This window comes from Canariomyces notabilis, assembly GCF_033297395.1.
Source record: "Canariomyces notabilis strain CBS 508.74 unplaced genomic scaffold N656scaffold_22, whole genome shotgun sequence".
Lineage (NCBI taxonomy): Eukaryota > Fungi > Ascomycota > Sordariomycetes > Sordariales > Chaetomiaceae > Canariomyces > Canariomyces notabilis.
The window spans coordinates 19,477-37,777 of NW_027041844.1; the positions used below are offsets into that span (position 1 = coordinate 19,477).

Sequence of the window (18,301 nt, forward strand, 5' to 3'; positions counted from 1 at the left end):
GTGGTGTATTTTCGCGAATCAACCGTTTTTCGCGAATCAACCGTCCTAACCCTCTACGAAGTAGTGGGTCAGATGCGATTATGTAGCTCCTGACGAGTACCATGTAAGCGCCATCATGTGCATACATACAATATCCGTACCTCTATGTATTACAGTTCTAAGAGGTATACATATGAAAGCAGTCATTATACAGGAATTTAGGAATGAACTTCTGCATTCAGACGCTATGACGAAGACGTATACCAATCACGCTCCCCAGCGCTTCTTGCGACCTTATAAGTTATATATCGGCCATAATGAACTCTGTTCTTCAACAATCGCGTTGAGTCACAGCCCAGATGCTGAGAATTCCAGCCATGAGTTAAGAACCAGGTCCCACTCCTTTACCAATATGCAGTACTCCGTACCGTAGCTTGGTCGTTCCCCTCCTTCAGACTCTAATGTACTGACTCAATCAGTCTAGGCCAGGCTGTACTGCTCGACAATGGGCAACTGAACTGGTGTAAATGGGCCGTCGGCCTGGCCTGAAACAGCTACAAGAGGATCTTTATTTCATGTTATGATTCCATTGGGTATCTAAGGTATCCCTTCTGCCAGGTTCCTTAGCCAGGTCAAGCCCAGTATCGCGCCAAAGCACCTCTTTATGTATCAGACTTGCAGGCCAACGAACAACGGGGTCTAACATTTGATGCACTCCAGTTCTGCTAGCTCCCGCTCCTGGCACCCGCTCCTGGCACCCGCTCTTTGGGCAGGACAAAATCCAGACATAACCCAGCCAGCGCCCAGTTATAACACCGTCACCCCTCAATTCCCCCTTTACTCCAACCCCTGACCCTATCCTGGTCACTCGTCTCCCATATCCTCCTCCGGAGCTCTCTGTATACTGCCTTCTCACCGGCATCCGTACACGCAGCCTCTCTTGCCTCGAGCCAGTTCACGATCCCGAATCTGGTCGTCAGCGTGGTGCTGCCCCCGTCAATGCTTGTAGCACGATACAGCATTCTCAGCAGCTGTGTCCTCAGCGGCAGCCTCATGTACGGATTGGCCGCTAGAGTAAGGATGCGCTCAAAGAGAGGACCCTTTGCACGCTTCTTGTGGAACAACTCAAGGTCGCCCGGCGTCCGCAGCCCGTCGATGAGATATGACAGGAGCCAGCTGATTTGCGTGTAGTATGCATCGCCAACCACGGGGTCCTCCGACAGAATCTCGTCCACGAGCGGTAGCCTGTCCAGACTCCAGAACGGTCCGTGTAAGAGAAAGGCATTTACCTTGGGGTAAAGGCTTGAGAGGGGGTCGCGCAAGACCTTGAGCGCGTGGCAAGCAAACGCCACGATTGGGCTAGGCAGCGGCCCGTCGTGTATCTTGTCTCTGGCTGTCTCACCGAGCTCTGAAAGTAGCAGCCACACTTGCTCTTTCTCTTCGTATTCGGATTGTTTTATCTTGGTAGCGGCTTTGAGAATGTTGACCAGTGCTTCCTTCCTTATGCTGGTATGCTCTGAGACAAGCAACGCGACGAGGGATGTAACGTAGCCTTCGTCAACGAGCTCATCTGCCGTTTTCGAAGACCACCTCATCAATGCCGAATGGTCCGCTTCCAAGCCGTCAGGCAGGGAAAGCATGCCCTTCAAGGCTTCCGCATCCATGAATACCTCCGCTCTCATCCCCCCTTCAGGTTCAGTTGCTAAATCCCTGATTGCCCTAGGTCGAGGCTCTTCAGCTGGCGGCCAGGGATGGTATGTGAACTGCAACCCGTCGGGAATCCCCCGCTTGGCTAGTTTGCCCTTGTTGTCGACAAGGTGTACAGCCATCTTGGAGAAAACGAAGCCTAGAAGTGGCCGGCTCTCTCGTGCCGTTGCCGAGAAACCCAGGTATTTGGGCAGGAAGATGCCAAGAGCCCTCAGCACCGCCTGTCCCTCCGGCTTTGTTGCAAGGAACGGTAATTGCTCCAGCATAGCAATGGTAACAGCACTGACGACAACACTTTCAGAAACGTCCTGACTGGCAGTTTCCGTAACCTCTTGTCTCATCTCCTGCATCTTCTCCACGTATTTGAGAGGCGCGTTTGCGCACCGCGTTAAGCAGTTATCTAAGAACGCCCAGACATGATCGGCTGAATCAGGATGTGTCTGCCGTAGTGTTTGTAACGCTTCGAGGAGAACGACCAGGCCAGGGTGACCGTCATGGGCGGGTACTAATTGTTGCTCTACAGCCACGAAGTTGAGCACCTCCCGTATTGTACCCAGTACGACTCCGTAGGGAGCCTCAACGCAGACCTTAAGTAGCATTGTGAAAGGAGAGAGCGACAAGCCCTCCGATGCGGCAAACCAACGCATGCCAGGGGAACACCCAGCAATTGCAAGCAAATTCTCCAGCTCCTTTAAGCTAAGCGCAACGTCTCGTGGATCCCCCACCTCTTGCTTTGACAAACGGCCGAGAGAGGTCTCTAGGAGTGGCGAGACATCAAATTTGGCCATGAGGGCAACCTGGGGTAAGACTTCGTAGCACAGGCGCAAAAGCCTGCTTGCTGCCTCGCGATGCAGAACGTCGCCCTCTGGTATTGCCCGGTACGCGTTGATCATGTCCTGGACGCCAGGGCTCCGCTGGCAAAATTCATCGACCAGCCTGCGCGCAGCCTCTGCCCAAACAGTCTTATAGGAGTGGGAAGGGTCTTGGTGCATTTTGATCGCAGCGTCAAGCTTCTCTATTGCCACTACCAGAATCCGCGTAGCAAAAAATGAAATCATGCTGGACTTCTGCGCCAGGCTCCGGGCTAGTGCCTTCTGGTTTAGGGGAGGCGGTAGGATATTGTCGATAACGATCGACGTCGGTGGGGGGAGCTCGGCAAAGCTGGATGCACGACAGAAATGGTCTGGAATGGGCAGCGTGACTGTATTGAACAGAAACGCGGCATAGCCTATCCATGTCGCTGACAGCTTTGGTTCAAAAGTGAAGGACTTGTTGCTGAGAAAATAGTGGGCGACCAGCTCAGGGGCAACCCTAAAAACGGATGTGATAAGTTCACTCTGCTTGACGCTGGACCACGGACGAAGATTTGGCAGGAAGTTGGCCAGGGTATAATTTCGAACGGGGACCTCTGCTTTGAAACTGTTCATCCAGACGATCGATTCCAGCCCCAAGTCTTCCAGCTCAACGGTCGGCACGGGAGCATTCGGATCGGTTCCCCGTGGGTAGAACCCAGAGTCCTGTCTTAGGACACCACAAGCGGGATTTGTGCACGCCGTCATCAGAAATTCGTGGGCAATGTCGGCAATAGACTGCTCATCGTCAGCGGGAGCATCTGAGCGATATTGGTAGAGAGCCGAGAGCCGAACGAGCGTCGATGTAGTCAGCAAGCTCGCCTTGGCCTCCCGTGGCACTTTTTCGTCCAGTAAAACGTGGTTACGCAATCCGCTAAGAAGCTCCCTGAGCAGATATGGGGGATCTTGCTTGACATCCCGTGTAAGAGCGGCAACAATGTCCCTCTGAGAAAGCAGCTCTTTCTTTGCCTCGGGCTGGAGAAACTTGATAGCAGCAAGGAAGAAGAGAATAGCATTGGTGCGAGCAGAAGGGCGTTTGGTATCCTCGGCCTCATCTCCTATGTGGACAATGCCTATATTCCGTGCCAAGGATTTAAGAGTGAACCCCCTGGCTCGGAACAATGGCCTTGCAATGGCGCCTCCATCAAAGCTCACGGCCTCCTTCAACATGCGCAGGGTGGGAGAAATGATGAAGGCCTTGCCCTTGTCAGCGGAGAGATTCCGGGCAACCAATTCCAGCTGCCGTTTCTGCAGCAGGGTCCTGCAGATGCCCAGGCCGTAGGGAACCGTGTCGAGGGATTGCGACAGTAGCTTCAGGAGTAGGGCGAGCACAACCGGGACTGCGGACATGAGGTTGTCGTTGTTGGTTTGACCCGCGTAGCTCCATGTCTGCATAATGTCGGGGAGGTAGACAAGGTTTTCGTCACCGTCGCTGTCGGCGGGCTTTGCCGACTGCAGATAGCCCTTCAGGATTTGGATCCGGTCTCCGTTGGGGGGGTCTGAGCTGAGCAATTCGTCTAGAAAGAGCTTGAATGATTGCAATCCTGTGTTTGTTTTTCAGGTTAACCACTCATACCACGCATATTGGAGAATAAAATGACGGACGTCTGAACGCGGGAGACACACACCATGGCGCGCCCGGGCCGGGTCTTGGGTAGGGGCCAGCAGCTGCTGCAGTTGTCTGCTTGCGTGCACCTCCTCAGATGTTGGCGCTTCATGGACCACCTTTTGCTTTTTCCGCGGCGCACCAAGCCCATCCGGGCCACGAGAAAACCGCTTCCCCATTGCGCGCTGCCCAATTTGCTGCTGAACTCTCGCAACCTGCTTTGAGTCGGGAATCAGGGAGGTACCGAGAATTGGGAAATTCGCCCATTTTGCAGCGTTTTACCGCCTTTCTTATCGCAGCTTGGCAGGGCGATAAGTCATCTGAACCCCGCTATCGGCGATATCATTACCGTAATTCCACTATGTAATTACAAAGTAAACACTCGGGGACTCAACTGGATGCATCTTGCACCGACCAAGCGATTGTAAAGCAACTTGTAAGAAGCTGAGGGACGATTTGCCTACTTCTACCTGTCCTCTATGCACACCTTGCTCTATGGAGTAACTCAGAAACTAAGCCTATATTCTCACAAATCTGAAATACCTAAGCACCTTCTCGAACCAAACCTTGGCTTTGGTTAAACCTTTGCCCTGTATACCTATATCAAGCAATGACTCAAACGACAAACGACAAGAAGAAGTTACCGATGCAGTCAGTGTTCTAGATCCTGAACTGCGAAGTAACATTGGATGACGTAAATTTACGAGTACCGGTATTGTACATTTCAGATTTTAGCCTAGCCTTCCAATCTCAAATCAACCTGGACCCTTGTGACTTGAGTCTTGTATGCAGAGTCATACATCCAATAGAGGTTTCGCTGTTTTGCTGAATTCTGGCATTCCCTCTTCAACCCCAACTGTCACTTTTATCATTTCAAATGAGCACCAATAATACGTAATATTGCTATCAATTGGTCCTGATCAGATCCATTTTAGCTTCTGAGGACCGACATCATACCCAGTTTTCGTTGTTGGCGCGGACTGAAGAGCGGTGTCATCCAGCGAACCAGACACTTGGAGCCGGTCAGACTCTCTCACAATACATAGACGCACTTTTTAATTCCACCTCAGCGTGGCTGCGAAGCCAAACATGGCATCCAGCCTGCTGAGCCAGCCAATCTCGACAAAGAAGAAAAAATCATCGGCCGCCAATCCCAGCAGCAATCATGACATCCAATCAGCCCTCGCCGCCTCCTTTCGCTCAGCCTCGCCGCTGGCACAGGAGATGCTAGCGCGAGACCTGGCCGCTTGCCCGGACGAAGAAGAGGACGACGATGCGCTTCAGGACTCCGAGGCTCTGGAGGAAGCCGACGATGGCGAGGACGATGAAGACGACGTCACGCCGGGCCCAACGCTGTATCGTCGGCCGAGCGGCATAGCGTTTGGCGCCACCCGGCCGGCGCTCGCCGGGCCGGGCGGGTTGCTTGACGAGATACCCGTGCTCACGCGATCCGAGCGGGTGCGGAGCCGGGACGCGGAGCGGTCTCTGCTCCGAGACAACCACATCCTCCCGCCCAAGCACAAGCACCGCCCGCCGGAAAAGGGCCTTGCCGGCCGGGCCGCGGCGCTGTACAGGTGGCTGTTCAGCACCAAGGTGCGGCTGCCGAGCGGCGATGAGGAGACTCCCGGGGCTGGTGCTCCACCCCCGATCGTGGTCGTCCCGGACGAGACGGCGCCGCTGCTGGGGGATGGGGTGCGCGAGCATCTCAACGAGCAGTGGGAGGCTGCTGTGGCCGCGGGCCAGATCCGCACGACGTGGCAGCGCGAAGCAAAGACCATTGCCATCTACTCGCGCTCGCTGATTGTCACCTTTTTGCTCCAGTATTCGCTCAATGTGACCTCCATCTTTGCCGTCGGCAAGCTGGGCACGCTCCAGCTCGGGGCCGTCACGCTGGCTACCATGACAGCCAACATAACCTTCTACGCCCCCGTCCAGGGGTTGGCGACTGCGCTAGATACACTATGTGCGCAGGCGTTTGGCTCCGGACACAAGCATCTGGTAGGGCTACAGCTGCAGAGGATGACATACTTTTTAATGTTGCTGCTGATCCCCGTGGCCGTGGTATGGCTCAATGCTGAGCGGATCCTGGTGGCTCTCATGATCGAAAGGGACAGCGCCGCGCTTGCGGCGACGTATCTGCGCATCATCCTCCTGGGCGCGCCTGCGTATGCCGCCTTTGAAGGGGGGAAGAGGTTTGTTCAAGCGCAGGGCCTATTCCATGCAACTACCTATGTGCTGTTGGTGGCTGCGCCCGCCAACATCTTGATGAACTGGCTGTTTGTGTGGAAGTTTGGCTGGGGATTCCAGGGGGCGCCGCTGGCGGTCGCAGTCACGCAAAATATGCTACCCTTGCTTCTGTTTCTTTACGTCTGGAAGGTGGATGGCTCTCAGGCTTGGGGCGGTTTCAGGAAAGCCGCATTGAGCAACTGGGGCCCTATGATCGCGCTCGCGTTGCCCGGCATGATCATGGTGGTGGCAGAGTGGTTTGCCTTTGAGATACTCACGCTGGCATCGGGGAGACTAGGGGTCATGACATTGGCGGCGCAGAGCGTCCTGGTGACGGTCACGTCTACCACCTTCCAAATCCCGTTCCCCATGTCCATCGCTGGCTCGACACGAGTGGCCAACCTCATCGGGGCTAGGCTAGTCGATGCCGCCAAAACATCGGCCAAAGTGGTGAGTCTGTCACTTGTCGTATCATCCGAGAAGCAATCAAGCTGATGGCGAAAGCAGACCGTCGCGGGCGGTATAATCGTGGGTCTGTTTAATGTGACGGTGCTGGCCGTCTTTCGGTATCACATACCACTGCTGTTCACCCACGATAGGGAGGTCATCGATCTTGTAGCGCAGGTGCTCCCGGTCTGCGCTGTCATGCAGCTTTTTGACGGCATGGCGGCCGTGTCGCATGGGCTGCTGCGCGGTATCGGGCGACAGGAGTTTGGAGGGTATGCCAACCTTGTCTGCTACTACCTAGTCGCATTGCCCATATCGTTTGGCCTTGGATTCGGTCTAGGATGGGGGCTGACTGGCCTGTGGGTTGGCGTTACGGTCGGGCTGTCACTGTGAGTCTCCTCTTTGCTTGCTTCCTAGATGGCAGCGTTCGTTAACAGCACTGCAGTGTGGGACTTGTCGAGTACTGGTTCATGTGGCGATTTGACTGGCACCAAGCAGCCGAAGAAGCCGAGCACAGGAATGCTTCAGGATAACCGGATAGATTGGACGGGGCCCTTCCGGTTTTCGACGGGATGAAACACAGTTGCTTGGGTTGAGCATGTCTGTTCGGAAAAAGTGCATATACGATATGGATATCGCGAGAAAGGTCGGGTACGGATAGGCCGTAGTTAGACTGCGATGCTTTTCTGAGGCACGGTTCAGGGTTTCAGAACACCAAATTCAGCGTGTTGCGCTCCAATCTCCATGTGTATCCAGATTGCTCGTCATGCTAAAGATGATCTGACATGCAGTGTGCATGTTTTTGTTCCTCTTTGCCCTGTCGAAATCGACAACTGCAACCCACTGCTGAATGGTGATTGCTCCTTCCCCGCGGTTCCCGAAGTGGCTCCAAGAAGTCCCCGACAGTCTGGCAACCGCGCCCCACCATCCCCGGGAAAGTCCGTGCTTCGGCCGCTACCCGTATCGGAAATAGTACCTAGAACAGGCTCGGGCTCGGCAAAGGAGCTAGGGGCAAACAAAACATAAAATCCACCGAATCTTTGTTGCCCCTCCCTCCCCATATCCTCAAGAAGGGGTCTGCCTCACTCACCCGCTTTGTCGAGCTTTTCTCCGTCACAGCCCCCAAGAGATTTGCGGAAACAGCATCAGCACCATGTCTGCCACTATAACGGAGACGCGCACTACAGCGATTACGGCCGAGAACATTCTCCGCCTCTTCCCCGATATCGACACTAGCGGGGAGGCGCTCGAGGGCCACGATGCGGAGCAAATCCGCTTGATGGACGAGGTGTGCATCGTGACGGATGAGAATGACATGCCAATCGGTACCGCCAGCAAGAAGCTCTGTAAGTTGTGCCCGTGCCCAGCTTTTTTAGGGGACGCTTCCCAAACGATTGCCTTTCGCGCTGACCGTGGGGAACACCATAACGACAGGCCACCTCATGACCAATATCAACAAGGGTCTCCTCCACCGCGCCTTTTCGGTCTTCCTGTTCAACGACAAGAACGAGTTGCTCCTGCAGCAGCGTGCGTCGGAAAAGATCACCTTCCCAGACATGTGGACAAACACGTGCTGCTCGCATCCCCTGCACGTGTCCAACGAGACCGGGTCAAACCTCCCCGATGCCATCCTCGGCGTCAAGCATGCCGCGCAGCGAAAGCTGGACCATGAGCTTGGGATCAAGAAGGAGCAGGTGCCGCTGGAAAAGTTCCATTTCTTGACTCGCATCCACTACAAGGCCCCGAGCGACGGCAAATGGGGCGAGCATGAGAGTGAGTAGCAGACACAGCTGGCCGGTTTTGCGCTCCTGACTGCTAATGTGCTATGTCCTCAGTCGATTACATCCTCTTCATCAAGGCCAATGTCGATCTCAAGCCCAACGAGAACGAGGTCCAGGCCACTCAATATGTCTCTGCCGAAGGCCTGAAGAAGCTGTTCAAGGACCCAAGCCTGAAGTATACACCCTGGTTCAAGCTCATCTGCGAGTCAATGCTGTTTGAGTGGTGGGAGCACCTCGATTCGGGCCTCGAAAAGTACGAGAACGAGCAGCACATCCGACGCATGCTCTGAGGCCTTCGCGTGGTTGATTCAACATAGCCATTGGCATTATGAAACGCAATTCGAGGTGTTGACCTAGACGGGTCTAATTTTCCCTCTATTTCTTATTTCCGTTTATTTTTGGTTTGTCTTTGGGCTCCGATGATATCCACATATTCAGTCTCGTCGAGAGGTAAGCCGCGGCGCAGAGCCCATTGCTTCCTGTTATAGCAGCCTGCATACACCGGGGTTTGGAGAGTTAATGGTTAGGCACATCCTCAGTATAGAGCGGGGAGTTGATCAAAAGACGCAATATCTCTTACAACTCCGACAGGCTACCGCCAGAGATGTCAGCAAGCAGCGTGATGTCATGGTATGTAAAGAGTTGTGGCATTTACTGAGCGGAACGCTTTGGGCCCAGATTGCCGTTTTCACTGCAGTGTCGGACTTCCGAATCACACAGCAGCAGACGAATGCGCACAAGGGATAGGAACTAATAACAACATTCTAGCAGGGCGATCTATCAGGCTCTCAAAAGGAAAGATTGAGAAATATGATCCGAGCCGCGCTTAGCACGCTTATCATCTCTCACACACACTACGCCCCGAGTTTCTTTATTAGTGTAGATGACGCACCATCTCTTTCACGCCAGCAAGCCTGAGATACACTACATGTATCTCGCAGTGGCGGCGTCACCTGATCGCCTTGCATATTCCCCCCATGTGCCCGGGGCGCACTCCGTGAATGGATCTGGCTTGTTGTCGGGTATGACAACAGTCATCTCAATTGGACACGTGTGATTGGGAAAGAACCTTGTTTCTTGCAGCTACACGTTCTCTACCCTACATTCAGAGCGGGGTGTACAAAGGGAGGTTGCACATTGGATGCGCGGTTGGCGCTGGCCCGGTTGGCGGAATCCCGGAACGGGGCTGGGCAACCCCCACTACGGCGGACCCCGGCGCCGAATGCCGTCGCTTTCCTTCTACCCTACCCACTTTTATCTGCAGTGGTCCGAGACTGAAGGTTGCCGGCCAATCGAGGCCGTCGTCCTGAGCCTGCGGTCTCTCATAGCACCCCCTGTCAGCCAAATCGCTGACCGAGACATTGGCATGGGCATGGGCATGGGCCTTGTCTGTCTGTCTGTGCCCAAGGCTGGTTGGGGGTTGTGTGTGTGAGGCGAGATCGTGGCTTTCGTGCTCGCTCTCTGGACCGAATGGGCGTGCTTGGATTCCGTTCCATGATTCCCATCCCACTCAGGCCCCGTTATGTACTGTACATACAGTGCATACACCGGTCTCTTCCAGTCTAACATGCCTACGGAAATTGTTAGGCCCGATGTGGTCTACTTATTCCTCGCAGCCCTCTCCCTTCTTCCCGCCTTCCTTTGTCTTCCAGACAGCAGCCCACGCCTCAGATTGGATACACCGGTACTACCTGTCGCCTCACCGCTCAAGCAGTCACCCCCACTCAGGGGGTTGTCTCTCTCCAAGGGCACATTTGCCTGCTGCTGCTGCTGCTGCTGTTCAATCGGCACCCGCACCCGCTTACAAAACCATCCTCCTCAACACCAACAGGGCCCCGACTGAGTCTGCTAGCTGCCTACCACCCTCCCAGGCACAACCTCGTCGACGGTGTTGTGTGACCAGACAACTCTTGTGTCGAGTAACTGTCGACCCTGATTCCTCCCACAACATCACAACCTAGTCGCCAAAGGAACCAACCACGCAAGGCAATATTGATGTCTGCTGACCTCCGAACCTCGCTCAACTGTCTGCGTCATCCGTCCAGGTTCATGCCCGTCTCGAGAACACAACTTTCGAGGGTCCATACGGGTGATAGTATACAGAATATATCAAGTACAAGTACATAAAGTGCGTCGAGCCCGTCCCCCCCGATATGTATACGTGAACGCCCCTGTGACCCTGACCTCGTTCAGTAGGGGAGATTGATTGGCCCAGCATGGCGTCGTCGTCCGTAAGCAGAAGCAGTACCGCGAGTAGTAGTACTGTGACAGTCGTGTCGCTCAAGAAACCGTCGCTGGTGCCGCCCAAGTGGAAAGAAACTGTGCGTGTCGTCGGCATGTCAGATTGTAGGGAGGCGGCGCTGACCCTGGCACACGCCTTTGCTGCTGATGATTACGCCCAGTACCTCGTTGACTCCGGCGACATGCACGGTAACGGTGATAATAACACCACCTCGGCCGAGGACAAGTGGAAGCTGCATGTCGACATCCTGACCTACACGGTGGCCGCCCACTGCATGAGCGGCCTCGTGACGGCCGTCGGTCCAGAGTGTGACAGCGTGGCACTTTGGTGCGTAAATAACTGTAGAGTGATTCCAAAGTGTTGAAACGTGAAGCTTACCAATCCGGACCCCTTTCAGGATACCGCCCGGCAAAAGCCTGGACGGATGGTGGACTCTGCTCCGGAGCGGTATGTGGAGACTCTACTTCCAGCTCTCACCCGAGGGGAAGAAGCGCTACTTCCAGGAGATCCTGCCTCTGCTGCACGACACCAAGGCCGCGGTCCTCGGAGAGCGGGACAATGACTCCTGGTACCTGGTCTATCTGGGAACCAAGCCCAACTCGCAGGGCCGCGGCTATGCTGCCAGGCTGCTGCAGCACATGCTGGAGCGGGTGAGTTTTGGTTTCCTATCCCCTGTTCCTGAAAGGCAAGTTGCTGACGAAGGCGCCTCGACAAACAGGCCGATGCTGAGGGCCGGCCCGTGTACCTCGAGTCGAGCTCGCAAGCTAACAATGCCTACTATGCGAAGTTTGGCTTCGAGGTCAAGCGGGATGTCTTCCTCGAGCGCGGACCCGCCCCGGTTCGACTGTCAATCATGGTTCGTGAGCCCCGAGTGCCCGGTCGCAAGCTTGTTTATGCTGTCCCGACGTCGAGCCAAATGGTGAAGAAACTTGCCGGTGGCAAGAACATGATAGCCTGAGAGATCGGGTGGCCCAAGACCAGGCGCTTTTTGAGATTGAGTGACTCTTTTGCTTTATGCTTTTGGTTTTTGCTTGCTTCTCTGGTTCGGTCGATCAACTCGACGTGACGTGTGGGCTCGTTGCTGCATTCAACATGCGGAGGTCTATTTCTGGCAGCTCGAGTGCCCTGTCCTTCTCTTTCATGGCCGTATCCGCGGCTTCCGGGCTAATCTTTAGGGGTGATGTTTATCAAGCACATAGTGCCGCTAGCTAGCAACTTTGCTGTACTCAGACATTTCTGTCAGTCATGCACTGTCATAATTTGTGGCACACTGGAAAGGCCGTCCTTTTTCCCACTGTAACCCGTATCCTTAACACGACCAAACCCATAAGAGGTAACAAGCAATAAAATGCGGCACACAACCGGCGCCATGGTATAGTGTCGTCAGATCCGCCTCTCCTTGCCCTCAACGTCTATCCCAACAGCGTCCCATCCCAGCAAGCAAGCCACAACCAACCCGGATCAGTAGTCCAGGATGGCAAATGTTTCGTCGTCCACCGTGTTGTACAACGCGCCTTGCCCCATCAGCTCATCCACAGCGCTCAGCACGTCCCTAATCGACATGCCCATGCCGCTCGCAATAAAGTTAATATGCAAGCCCTCGTTGCCGCCAGGCGAATTCGCCATAAAGTTGAACACGTTCTTGGCGTTTTTCGAGCATGCCGCCACGGCGGCCATGGAACCCGAGCCGAACCCTCCCGCATTGCCACCAGCGCCGGTGCCGCCGCCACCATACCCAGCCTGGTCGACAAACATGGCATCCCCTCCCGCAGCATTGCCGCCTCCGCCTTGCTGTTGCCCAGGCGGCCCGCCCTTGGTCAAACACAGGTGGACATACGTAGCCTCAAGCATGTGGTAGTTGACCTCGTTGAAATCCGTGACGGCGCGGATGCAGTGGGCGCCGACGTGCTTGCGGCCGTTGAAGGAGGTGAGACGGCCCCAGACGCGCACGTACGTGTCCGGGGCGAAGCGCGGGTCCGTGTGGTCCGGGTCGTCGGCCTTCTCGGCGTCGACCCATTTCTTTACGTCGATGACGCCCGTCCCGTCGTCGATCCGGTATGTCACGTTGGTCGTCTGCGGGTTGACGCTCCGCACCTGCCCCACGAGTGTCACCTGTGTCACCGGCAGGCCGTCGATAGCTAGGTCTGCTCCTGGGTATGCTTCCTTGCAGTCGACGAGCTGTTTGATGGTTACTGGCCGGAGGGAGTCGTCCGCGTGGCTCTGTTGGGGGAAGACGAATCGGGGAGGTTAGTGAATAGAGCCATGGTTATGAGTGTTAATGGTTTATTCTTCCGTACCTTTGTCGCGCCGCCCTGGCTGCCTTGTTGTTGTGATCCGCCCATGAAGCCACCACCCTCTTCGCCGCCTTGGGCGCCATAGCCTGTTCGTGTGTAGCCACCGTACGATGCTGCAATGGATGATTGTTAGAAATGAGACTTGAAACGCAAGGTAATATCAAGCTGCGTGTTACATACCCATGCTGGCTGTCGATATAGGTATAATGTTGTGTTTTGTTTGGTGTGAGTTCTGGCTGGCTGCAAGGACGAGACGGTCTGCGGGGTGTGAGATGGAAATGGGGAGACGCGTAGCGACGCGTGCTCAGCTGCAACCACTTTTTGTAGCGGGGTCAAAGGACTCAAGATCAACCCTAGGGATCCTGGTTAGTGGGGCGTAGTGTAACTGCCGTTGCTGCAATGTGGAGCTGTGCCATGCAGCTCAACTCAACCGTGACCTGAAGCCTGAACGAGAGCACTGCGAAGGAAATACCGGTATCATACAGCTTTCTCAATAGACGCACCGTGATATTCTGACAACCATCATCAGCCGTGAAATACGCACCCTGTTCCTTTCAGTCCTTCCAACACCATATCTCTATCTCGTAACCAAAGTTACCAAACGTTCAAGTTCAAGCTCCCAAAAATGCCACCTCCACCCCCAGAACCCGAGATAGACGCAGAAGACGGGACAACGTCATGCTGCGCACCACTAACTCCCCTCCGCCAGCCAGTTGATGTTGCCGAGATGAGAGAGTACGCTAAGTCTTCCCTTCCTGTATACCAGTCCGAGTAGCTGAGTAGACTCACATCTAACTTCTTCAACTCACTCATTCCCCCTTTATAGCCGTGGACTCCTCACCAATGCGTTCTGCCTCCCACCCCTATTCGGCCCGCTGCTGTTGGACAATGAACAGAGCGACTGCCGGGACCACTGCACCAACGAACGAAGTACGACCACTCCTACCACTTCCTAGAATTATCTGCGACTTTCCTCTACTCCCGATCCTTAGCAATCTACCAACAAAAAACCCAGGTAGCTAGCCATCGACCTAGTCATCATAGCTAACAAGGGGCAGCCTTCCTCTCCTACCTGCGCCTCTCCATCTACATGTCCATCGTCGCGGTAGCCATTGTGCTCTCTTTCCACCTGCGCAAGACGGCCTCCGACATTGAGTTGCGCATGGCCAAGCCGCTCGGGGCTATCTTCTGGGCGCTCTCGGTGTGCTGTTTGGGTGTAGGGGTGGCTAACTACACCAGTAATCCCTTACCTAGTTACCAGTTACTCTAGTAGTATCTCCGTTTTGTCCATTAGTGACTGACTTGAGTTCGTATTTTTAGGAACCATCAACCAGTATAGCCGCCGAGCAGCGATTGTGCAGAGCGGGTGGAGGACGCAAGCCGTGAGTTGGGTCCCACGCTCTGATGATTTGATTCCCCTTGCTATCACCGAGTTGCTTGGAGCGGTTGAGGTATTGACCGACTTGAACGTCGGCTGACTGACGTCTCCATTTGTGCAGGTCATGGCAGCGATAGCGCTGTGTATTGTTGGGTCGTGTGTGACGCTCTTGGTTATCAACAAACTGAACGAGAATGCCGATGTATGATTCGGCATCCCGTCCATGATATTTTCGCTTCAACGTACTAGATATGTACAGTACACCTGGGAAATCCAGATCCCCTAGTCCTGAGCTGCTTCCGTGAATATGGACATATCGTACAAGAAAACCAGTAGAACACAGGGCGATACGACGCGGCCGACCCGACAAGAAAACCATACCATACAGCATCCCACAACTGGTAACCTAATCCTTCATAATTCATCTTTCAAGCAGAACAAATCCGCCATAGTTGTCTTCGGCACGAGGTCCTCGGGCCTCAGCGCTTCGCATCCCCCCACCGCACTTCTGAATGCACTCGCGTACCCGGCAGCGACATTGTCCAGATCGTGGAGGTCGCTTGACCTTCCATCCCAAAGCAAAAGCGGCATCCGGTTGAACGGGGGCAACGTGCCGCCGCCCGGTAGGCTGTCGAGAAATGCGCCCGGGGAGAGCGCCGGCTCGCGGCGGCCCTCGGGCGCATCCAACTCCAGCTCCCCCTCGTATTCTTCGGGCGGCCTGAAGAGCTCGTTGTGGACTGTGGCGAGATTCCTTGCTATGGCTTCGCTCGGGTAGAGCGTCCAGTATCCGCGCGCTCGGCAGAGCTTCAGGGCGTGTTCGAGCCAGGAGGGATACCTCTTGCTAACGAGCTTTTCGGTGAAAAAGGTTGACAGAGGTTTCGTGCGGTGCTCGAACTCGAGCAGGCGGGAAACTAGGGCGTGCAGCTCGACCCATTTCTGCCCCGTGAAGAGCGCAGCGTTGCTGTTAGGGGCCTGCCAGAGAAAAGGGGTTGTTGCGTCAGTATTGGCGGCTGATGATTCCGCTAATTCTTCGCTTGATGGGGCTTTGAACGGAGTCGCAGCGTCCAAGAGAGTCGAAGGCAGATCGAGACTTATACCGAGCAGTCTTGAGTCCCACTCCTGCAGTCGCGCAGAACTGGAATACAGATACTCCAAAGCGGCGTATTTGAGGTCTAACCAGCTGTTGTCAGCGCACCGGGATATGATGCCATCAACATATACCACATACAGTGGAAGAATAGGTGTGACAACTGGGCCTGGGGTGACAGAACCAGTACATGAGAGTACGATGGGTTGGTTGGCCAGAAGGACTCCAGAAACCTGACTGAGCTTTCATCCTCTGTGGCTCTGCCGCGTGATATCCGGTGTCTGAGGGTGAGATGCCGAGAATTGGAAGGATTATGATAGCGACGTGGGGGCCACTGAAATGTCTTTAGAAACTCCGCAGTGGCGCGGTCGACGTCGTGGGGCAACTCAATGGTCAGATGGGGAACGGAGCCGGCTGAGAAGTCAGCGGCTGAAAGTGCCTTCAGCAACTGCATAAGACCTCCCGAGGCACCGGGAAGTGCGTGTATCAATATGTCAATGCTGATCTTATCCCATGCTGTCATTGCCGTTAGCAGAGACACCCCGGGCCTACAACAAGGAGGTCTTCTTACCGGCCAGCGAAGACGAGTCCAGCTTTGTTATCCAACCCAGCCGCGAATGGGCATCTTCGGGCAGTTCAATCACAGGAATGCCAGAAACCTGCGCCTGTTTTCTAATGCCTGGGATGAAATAGTCTTCCTCTAGTCCTGAAGCATCGACAAGCGTGGCTTGGGGGTGCATGAAGTTGTGGATGTGGTCTGCGAGTTTGTCAGTACCCCGAGAATACACACTCTAGGATACTTGACTCACACAGAGCACGGTCGACGCTACTTCGTAGGCGCAAAGGGGTAGAAATGGCCGCGAAGTCCGGTCGAGCATCTGCCATCACAGGGTCAGCGCAAAGGAAAATAAAGAAAAAACAGCTTGCCTCGAGCACAAAGACCCTTCAATGGGTGGCAGCACCATACCATGGAATATGACGAGGCAAGAGTCGTCCAGCCCATTAACGGCACGAAGTTCTGCCAGGTCAATATCACTCCCGCCCATCAGCGCAAAATGCACGTAGCTCCTCCGCTCGGCGCCCATGCGGCAGGCTACCGGCAGCAGCGCAGCAGCACTCTTGAGAGTTGCCGCAGCAAAGAGCACGTTCTTGTTGGAAGGATAGGTCCCCATGGTATCGCCGATGGCTTGCAGTGTGGCGCGAAGTTTCGGGAATACGAGGGGTCCATCGTAACTAGAGGTCGCGGGCGCCGCAGGCTCTTCGGCAGGACGAGAAGGAGGACGAGGAGGGACCGGCTTTTGAGATGTCCGATCAGGCTCCAATTTCGGCATGGGTCCGGGGGGAGCTAGCTTGCCTCCTGCATGTTCCGGCCGGTAGATGGGATGGCGGCGGTCCCGGATGGGGACGTCACCCGGCAAATTGACGACGAAGAGATAGACGAACATGCCGAGCGCGAGAGCTACGGCGACCCGCTTCAGCGTTTTGCGCTGTGGAGGGCCCCATGGCGCCCGGATCGGTGGGATCTTTGTCGGTTTGCGGTCGTCATCCTTCTTGCCCAGCTCCTCGTTGCTGAGAAACATGGACGCCATGCTGCCCTTCAACCGCATCTGGTCCGAGAAGCACACGACACCTGGTGGGTTTTCCTCAAGGATTCAAGGAACGTCGCACGAGGACAATCTCACACTGCGCAAGCAGCAGCTCGCTTGTGAGAAAGCTGATAGGCCGTCATTGGGTAGAGGTCGCGGCTACTAAGCTAGGCATGTGCTGTTTCGAATTGTCCGCGTCACGACAGCGCGATCGTGGGGTTTAGATCGGTCGTCGGAATTCGTGCGGGACTCGGTGGGGTCGAAGGCTAAGCATAACGTTCCACACAGTGTCCTCAAGGTTGGCTCGAGGCCCATGCTCCAGAGCTCCATCAATCAGAAACCCCCTGTTTAGCAGGTTGCACGCGCTGAGGGGCGCGCTAAGGACCCTTGCCGATGGGGTAACGCTGTAGGCTGCAAACGCCAGGACAAAGTAGGTCCCAGGGGGTAGTAAGGTGCCCTCCACGCGCGCAATAGTCAGTAAGCTAGTAAGCCAGCCCAACAGTCAGTTCAATCTTGAAGCCGTAGAATAGGCCCAAAAAACGCGTTTTCTAAGGTTTTCTTCGAATACGTTCAATTCTATGATATTTAAAGCCTTAGTCAGCTGCCCTTAGTCAGCGGCCTATGCAACGCACCTATATACAACATCTACAATACGACTACACACCTGCCCTGCTTACTAGCTGCCCTCTCGTTGCCTACGATAGTCAAATATACTAATAATCGCTAGGAGGGCTAGGCCTTTGTAATATTTAAAGCTAGGAGGAGTCTAAAAGAGATTGCAAGCATAGTGTCATGAAATGACCGTACTGACAGCTGGGCGTAGGCGCCGTCGCAGCGCGGGAAGCCGTGATGACCAATCGTTTAAGTAACCAATAGGAAAAGGATCACGTTTGGCGTAGTAATCCAGGTATAAGGAATCACCAACAACAATGAAAGGCTCACAGTGAGCCTGGTGAGCATCACAAGGAAGGATCACGGGGAAGGGAGTGATCCTCAAAGACAATCATTAGTATATTAGATGGATAGTCTCTTCCGTTGGAGGACCTCCTGAAGGTTCTCCAGTAAGCAATGCAAGCAGTTGTCTTTACTACTGTGTGAACACTTGCTTGTGCACTTG

General features: G+C 54.7%; 7 protein-coding genes across 7 annotated transcripts; 4 read left to right on the plus strand and 3 right to left on the minus strand.

Annotated features, from left to right (window-relative positions):
• Window positions 1-565: 565 nt before the first annotated feature.
• On the minus strand, window positions 566-4,322 carry N656DRAFT_736679 (uncharacterized protein; the record flags this gene model as incomplete). Its single annotated transcript, XM_064812730.1, has 2 exons — window positions 566-4,081; window positions 4,166-4,322. The coding sequence occupies 2 exons, from the start codon at window positions 4,320-4,322 to the stop codon at window positions 798-800; spliced, it is 3,441 nt and encodes a 1,146-aa protein (XP_064667424.1). The 3' UTR covers window positions 566-797.
• Window positions 4,323-4,940: 618 nt separating this feature from the next.
• Window positions 4,941-7,467, plus strand: N656DRAFT_305095 (MATE efflux family protein). Its single transcript, XM_064809185.1, has 3 exons — window positions 4,941-6,819; window positions 6,877-7,205; window positions 7,262-7,467. Exons 1-3 carry the CDS (start codon window positions 5,233-5,235, stop codon window positions 7,347-7,349), a joined length of 2,004 nt encoding a protein of 667 aa, XP_064667425.1. The 5' UTR covers window positions 4,941-5,232; the 3' UTR covers window positions 7,350-7,467.
• A 358-nt stretch (window positions 7,468-7,825) lies between these two features.
• Window positions 7,826-9,369, plus strand: N656DRAFT_782269 (isopentenyl diphosphate isomerase). Its single transcript, XM_064815730.1, has 3 exons — window positions 7,826-8,162; window positions 8,251-8,589; window positions 8,652-9,369. The coding sequence occupies exons 1-3, from the start codon at window positions 7,970-7,972 to the stop codon at window positions 8,885-8,887; spliced, it is 768 nt and encodes a 255-aa protein (XP_064667426.1). The 5' UTR covers window positions 7,826-7,969; the 3' UTR covers window positions 8,888-9,369.
• Window positions 9,370-10,653: 1,284 nt separating this feature from the next.
• N656DRAFT_305008 (uncharacterized protein) lies at window positions 10,654-12,113 on the plus strand. The gene is made up of 5 exons (XM_064809184.1): window positions 10,654-10,725; window positions 10,791-10,918; window positions 11,000-11,166; window positions 11,237-11,489; window positions 11,558-12,113. Exons 2-5 carry the CDS (start codon window positions 10,814-10,816, stop codon window positions 11,795-11,797), a joined length of 765 nt encoding a protein of 254 aa, XP_064667427.1. The 5' UTR covers window positions 10,654-10,725; window positions 10,791-10,813; the 3' UTR covers window positions 11,798-12,113.
• Window positions 12,114-12,300: 187 nt separating this feature from the next.
• On the minus strand, window positions 12,301-13,317 carry N656DRAFT_791404 (replication protein A, subunit RPA32; the record flags this gene model as incomplete). Its single annotated transcript, XM_064816969.1, has 3 exons — window positions 12,301-13,059; window positions 13,137-13,246; window positions 13,314-13,317. The coding sequence occupies 3 exons, from the start codon at window positions 13,315-13,317 to the stop codon at window positions 12,301-12,303; spliced, it is 873 nt and encodes a 290-aa protein (XP_064667428.1).
• Window positions 13,318-13,569: 252 nt separating this feature from the next.
• Window positions 13,570-15,117, plus strand: N656DRAFT_782274 (uncharacterized protein). The gene is made up of 5 exons (XM_064815731.1): window positions 13,570-13,868; window positions 13,960-14,063; window positions 14,192-14,371; window positions 14,454-14,515; window positions 14,633-15,117. Exons 1-5 carry the CDS (start codon window positions 13,759-13,761, stop codon window positions 14,717-14,719), a joined length of 543 nt encoding a protein of 180 aa, XP_064667429.1. The 5' UTR covers window positions 13,570-13,758; the 3' UTR covers window positions 14,720-15,117.
• On the minus strand, window positions 14,633-17,592 carry N656DRAFT_782277 (uncharacterized protein). The gene is made up of 5 exons (XM_064815732.1): window positions 16,566-17,592; window positions 16,408-16,476; window positions 16,170-16,355; window positions 15,740-16,114; window positions 14,633-15,683 (listed from the first exon to the last, which is right to left on the minus strand). The coding sequence occupies exons 1-5, from the start codon at window positions 17,185-17,187 to the stop codon at window positions 14,926-14,928; spliced, it is 2,010 nt and encodes a 669-aa protein (XP_064667430.1). The 5' UTR covers window positions 17,188-17,592; the 3' UTR covers window positions 14,633-14,925.
• Between the last annotated feature and the right edge of the window lie 709 nt (window positions 17,593-18,301).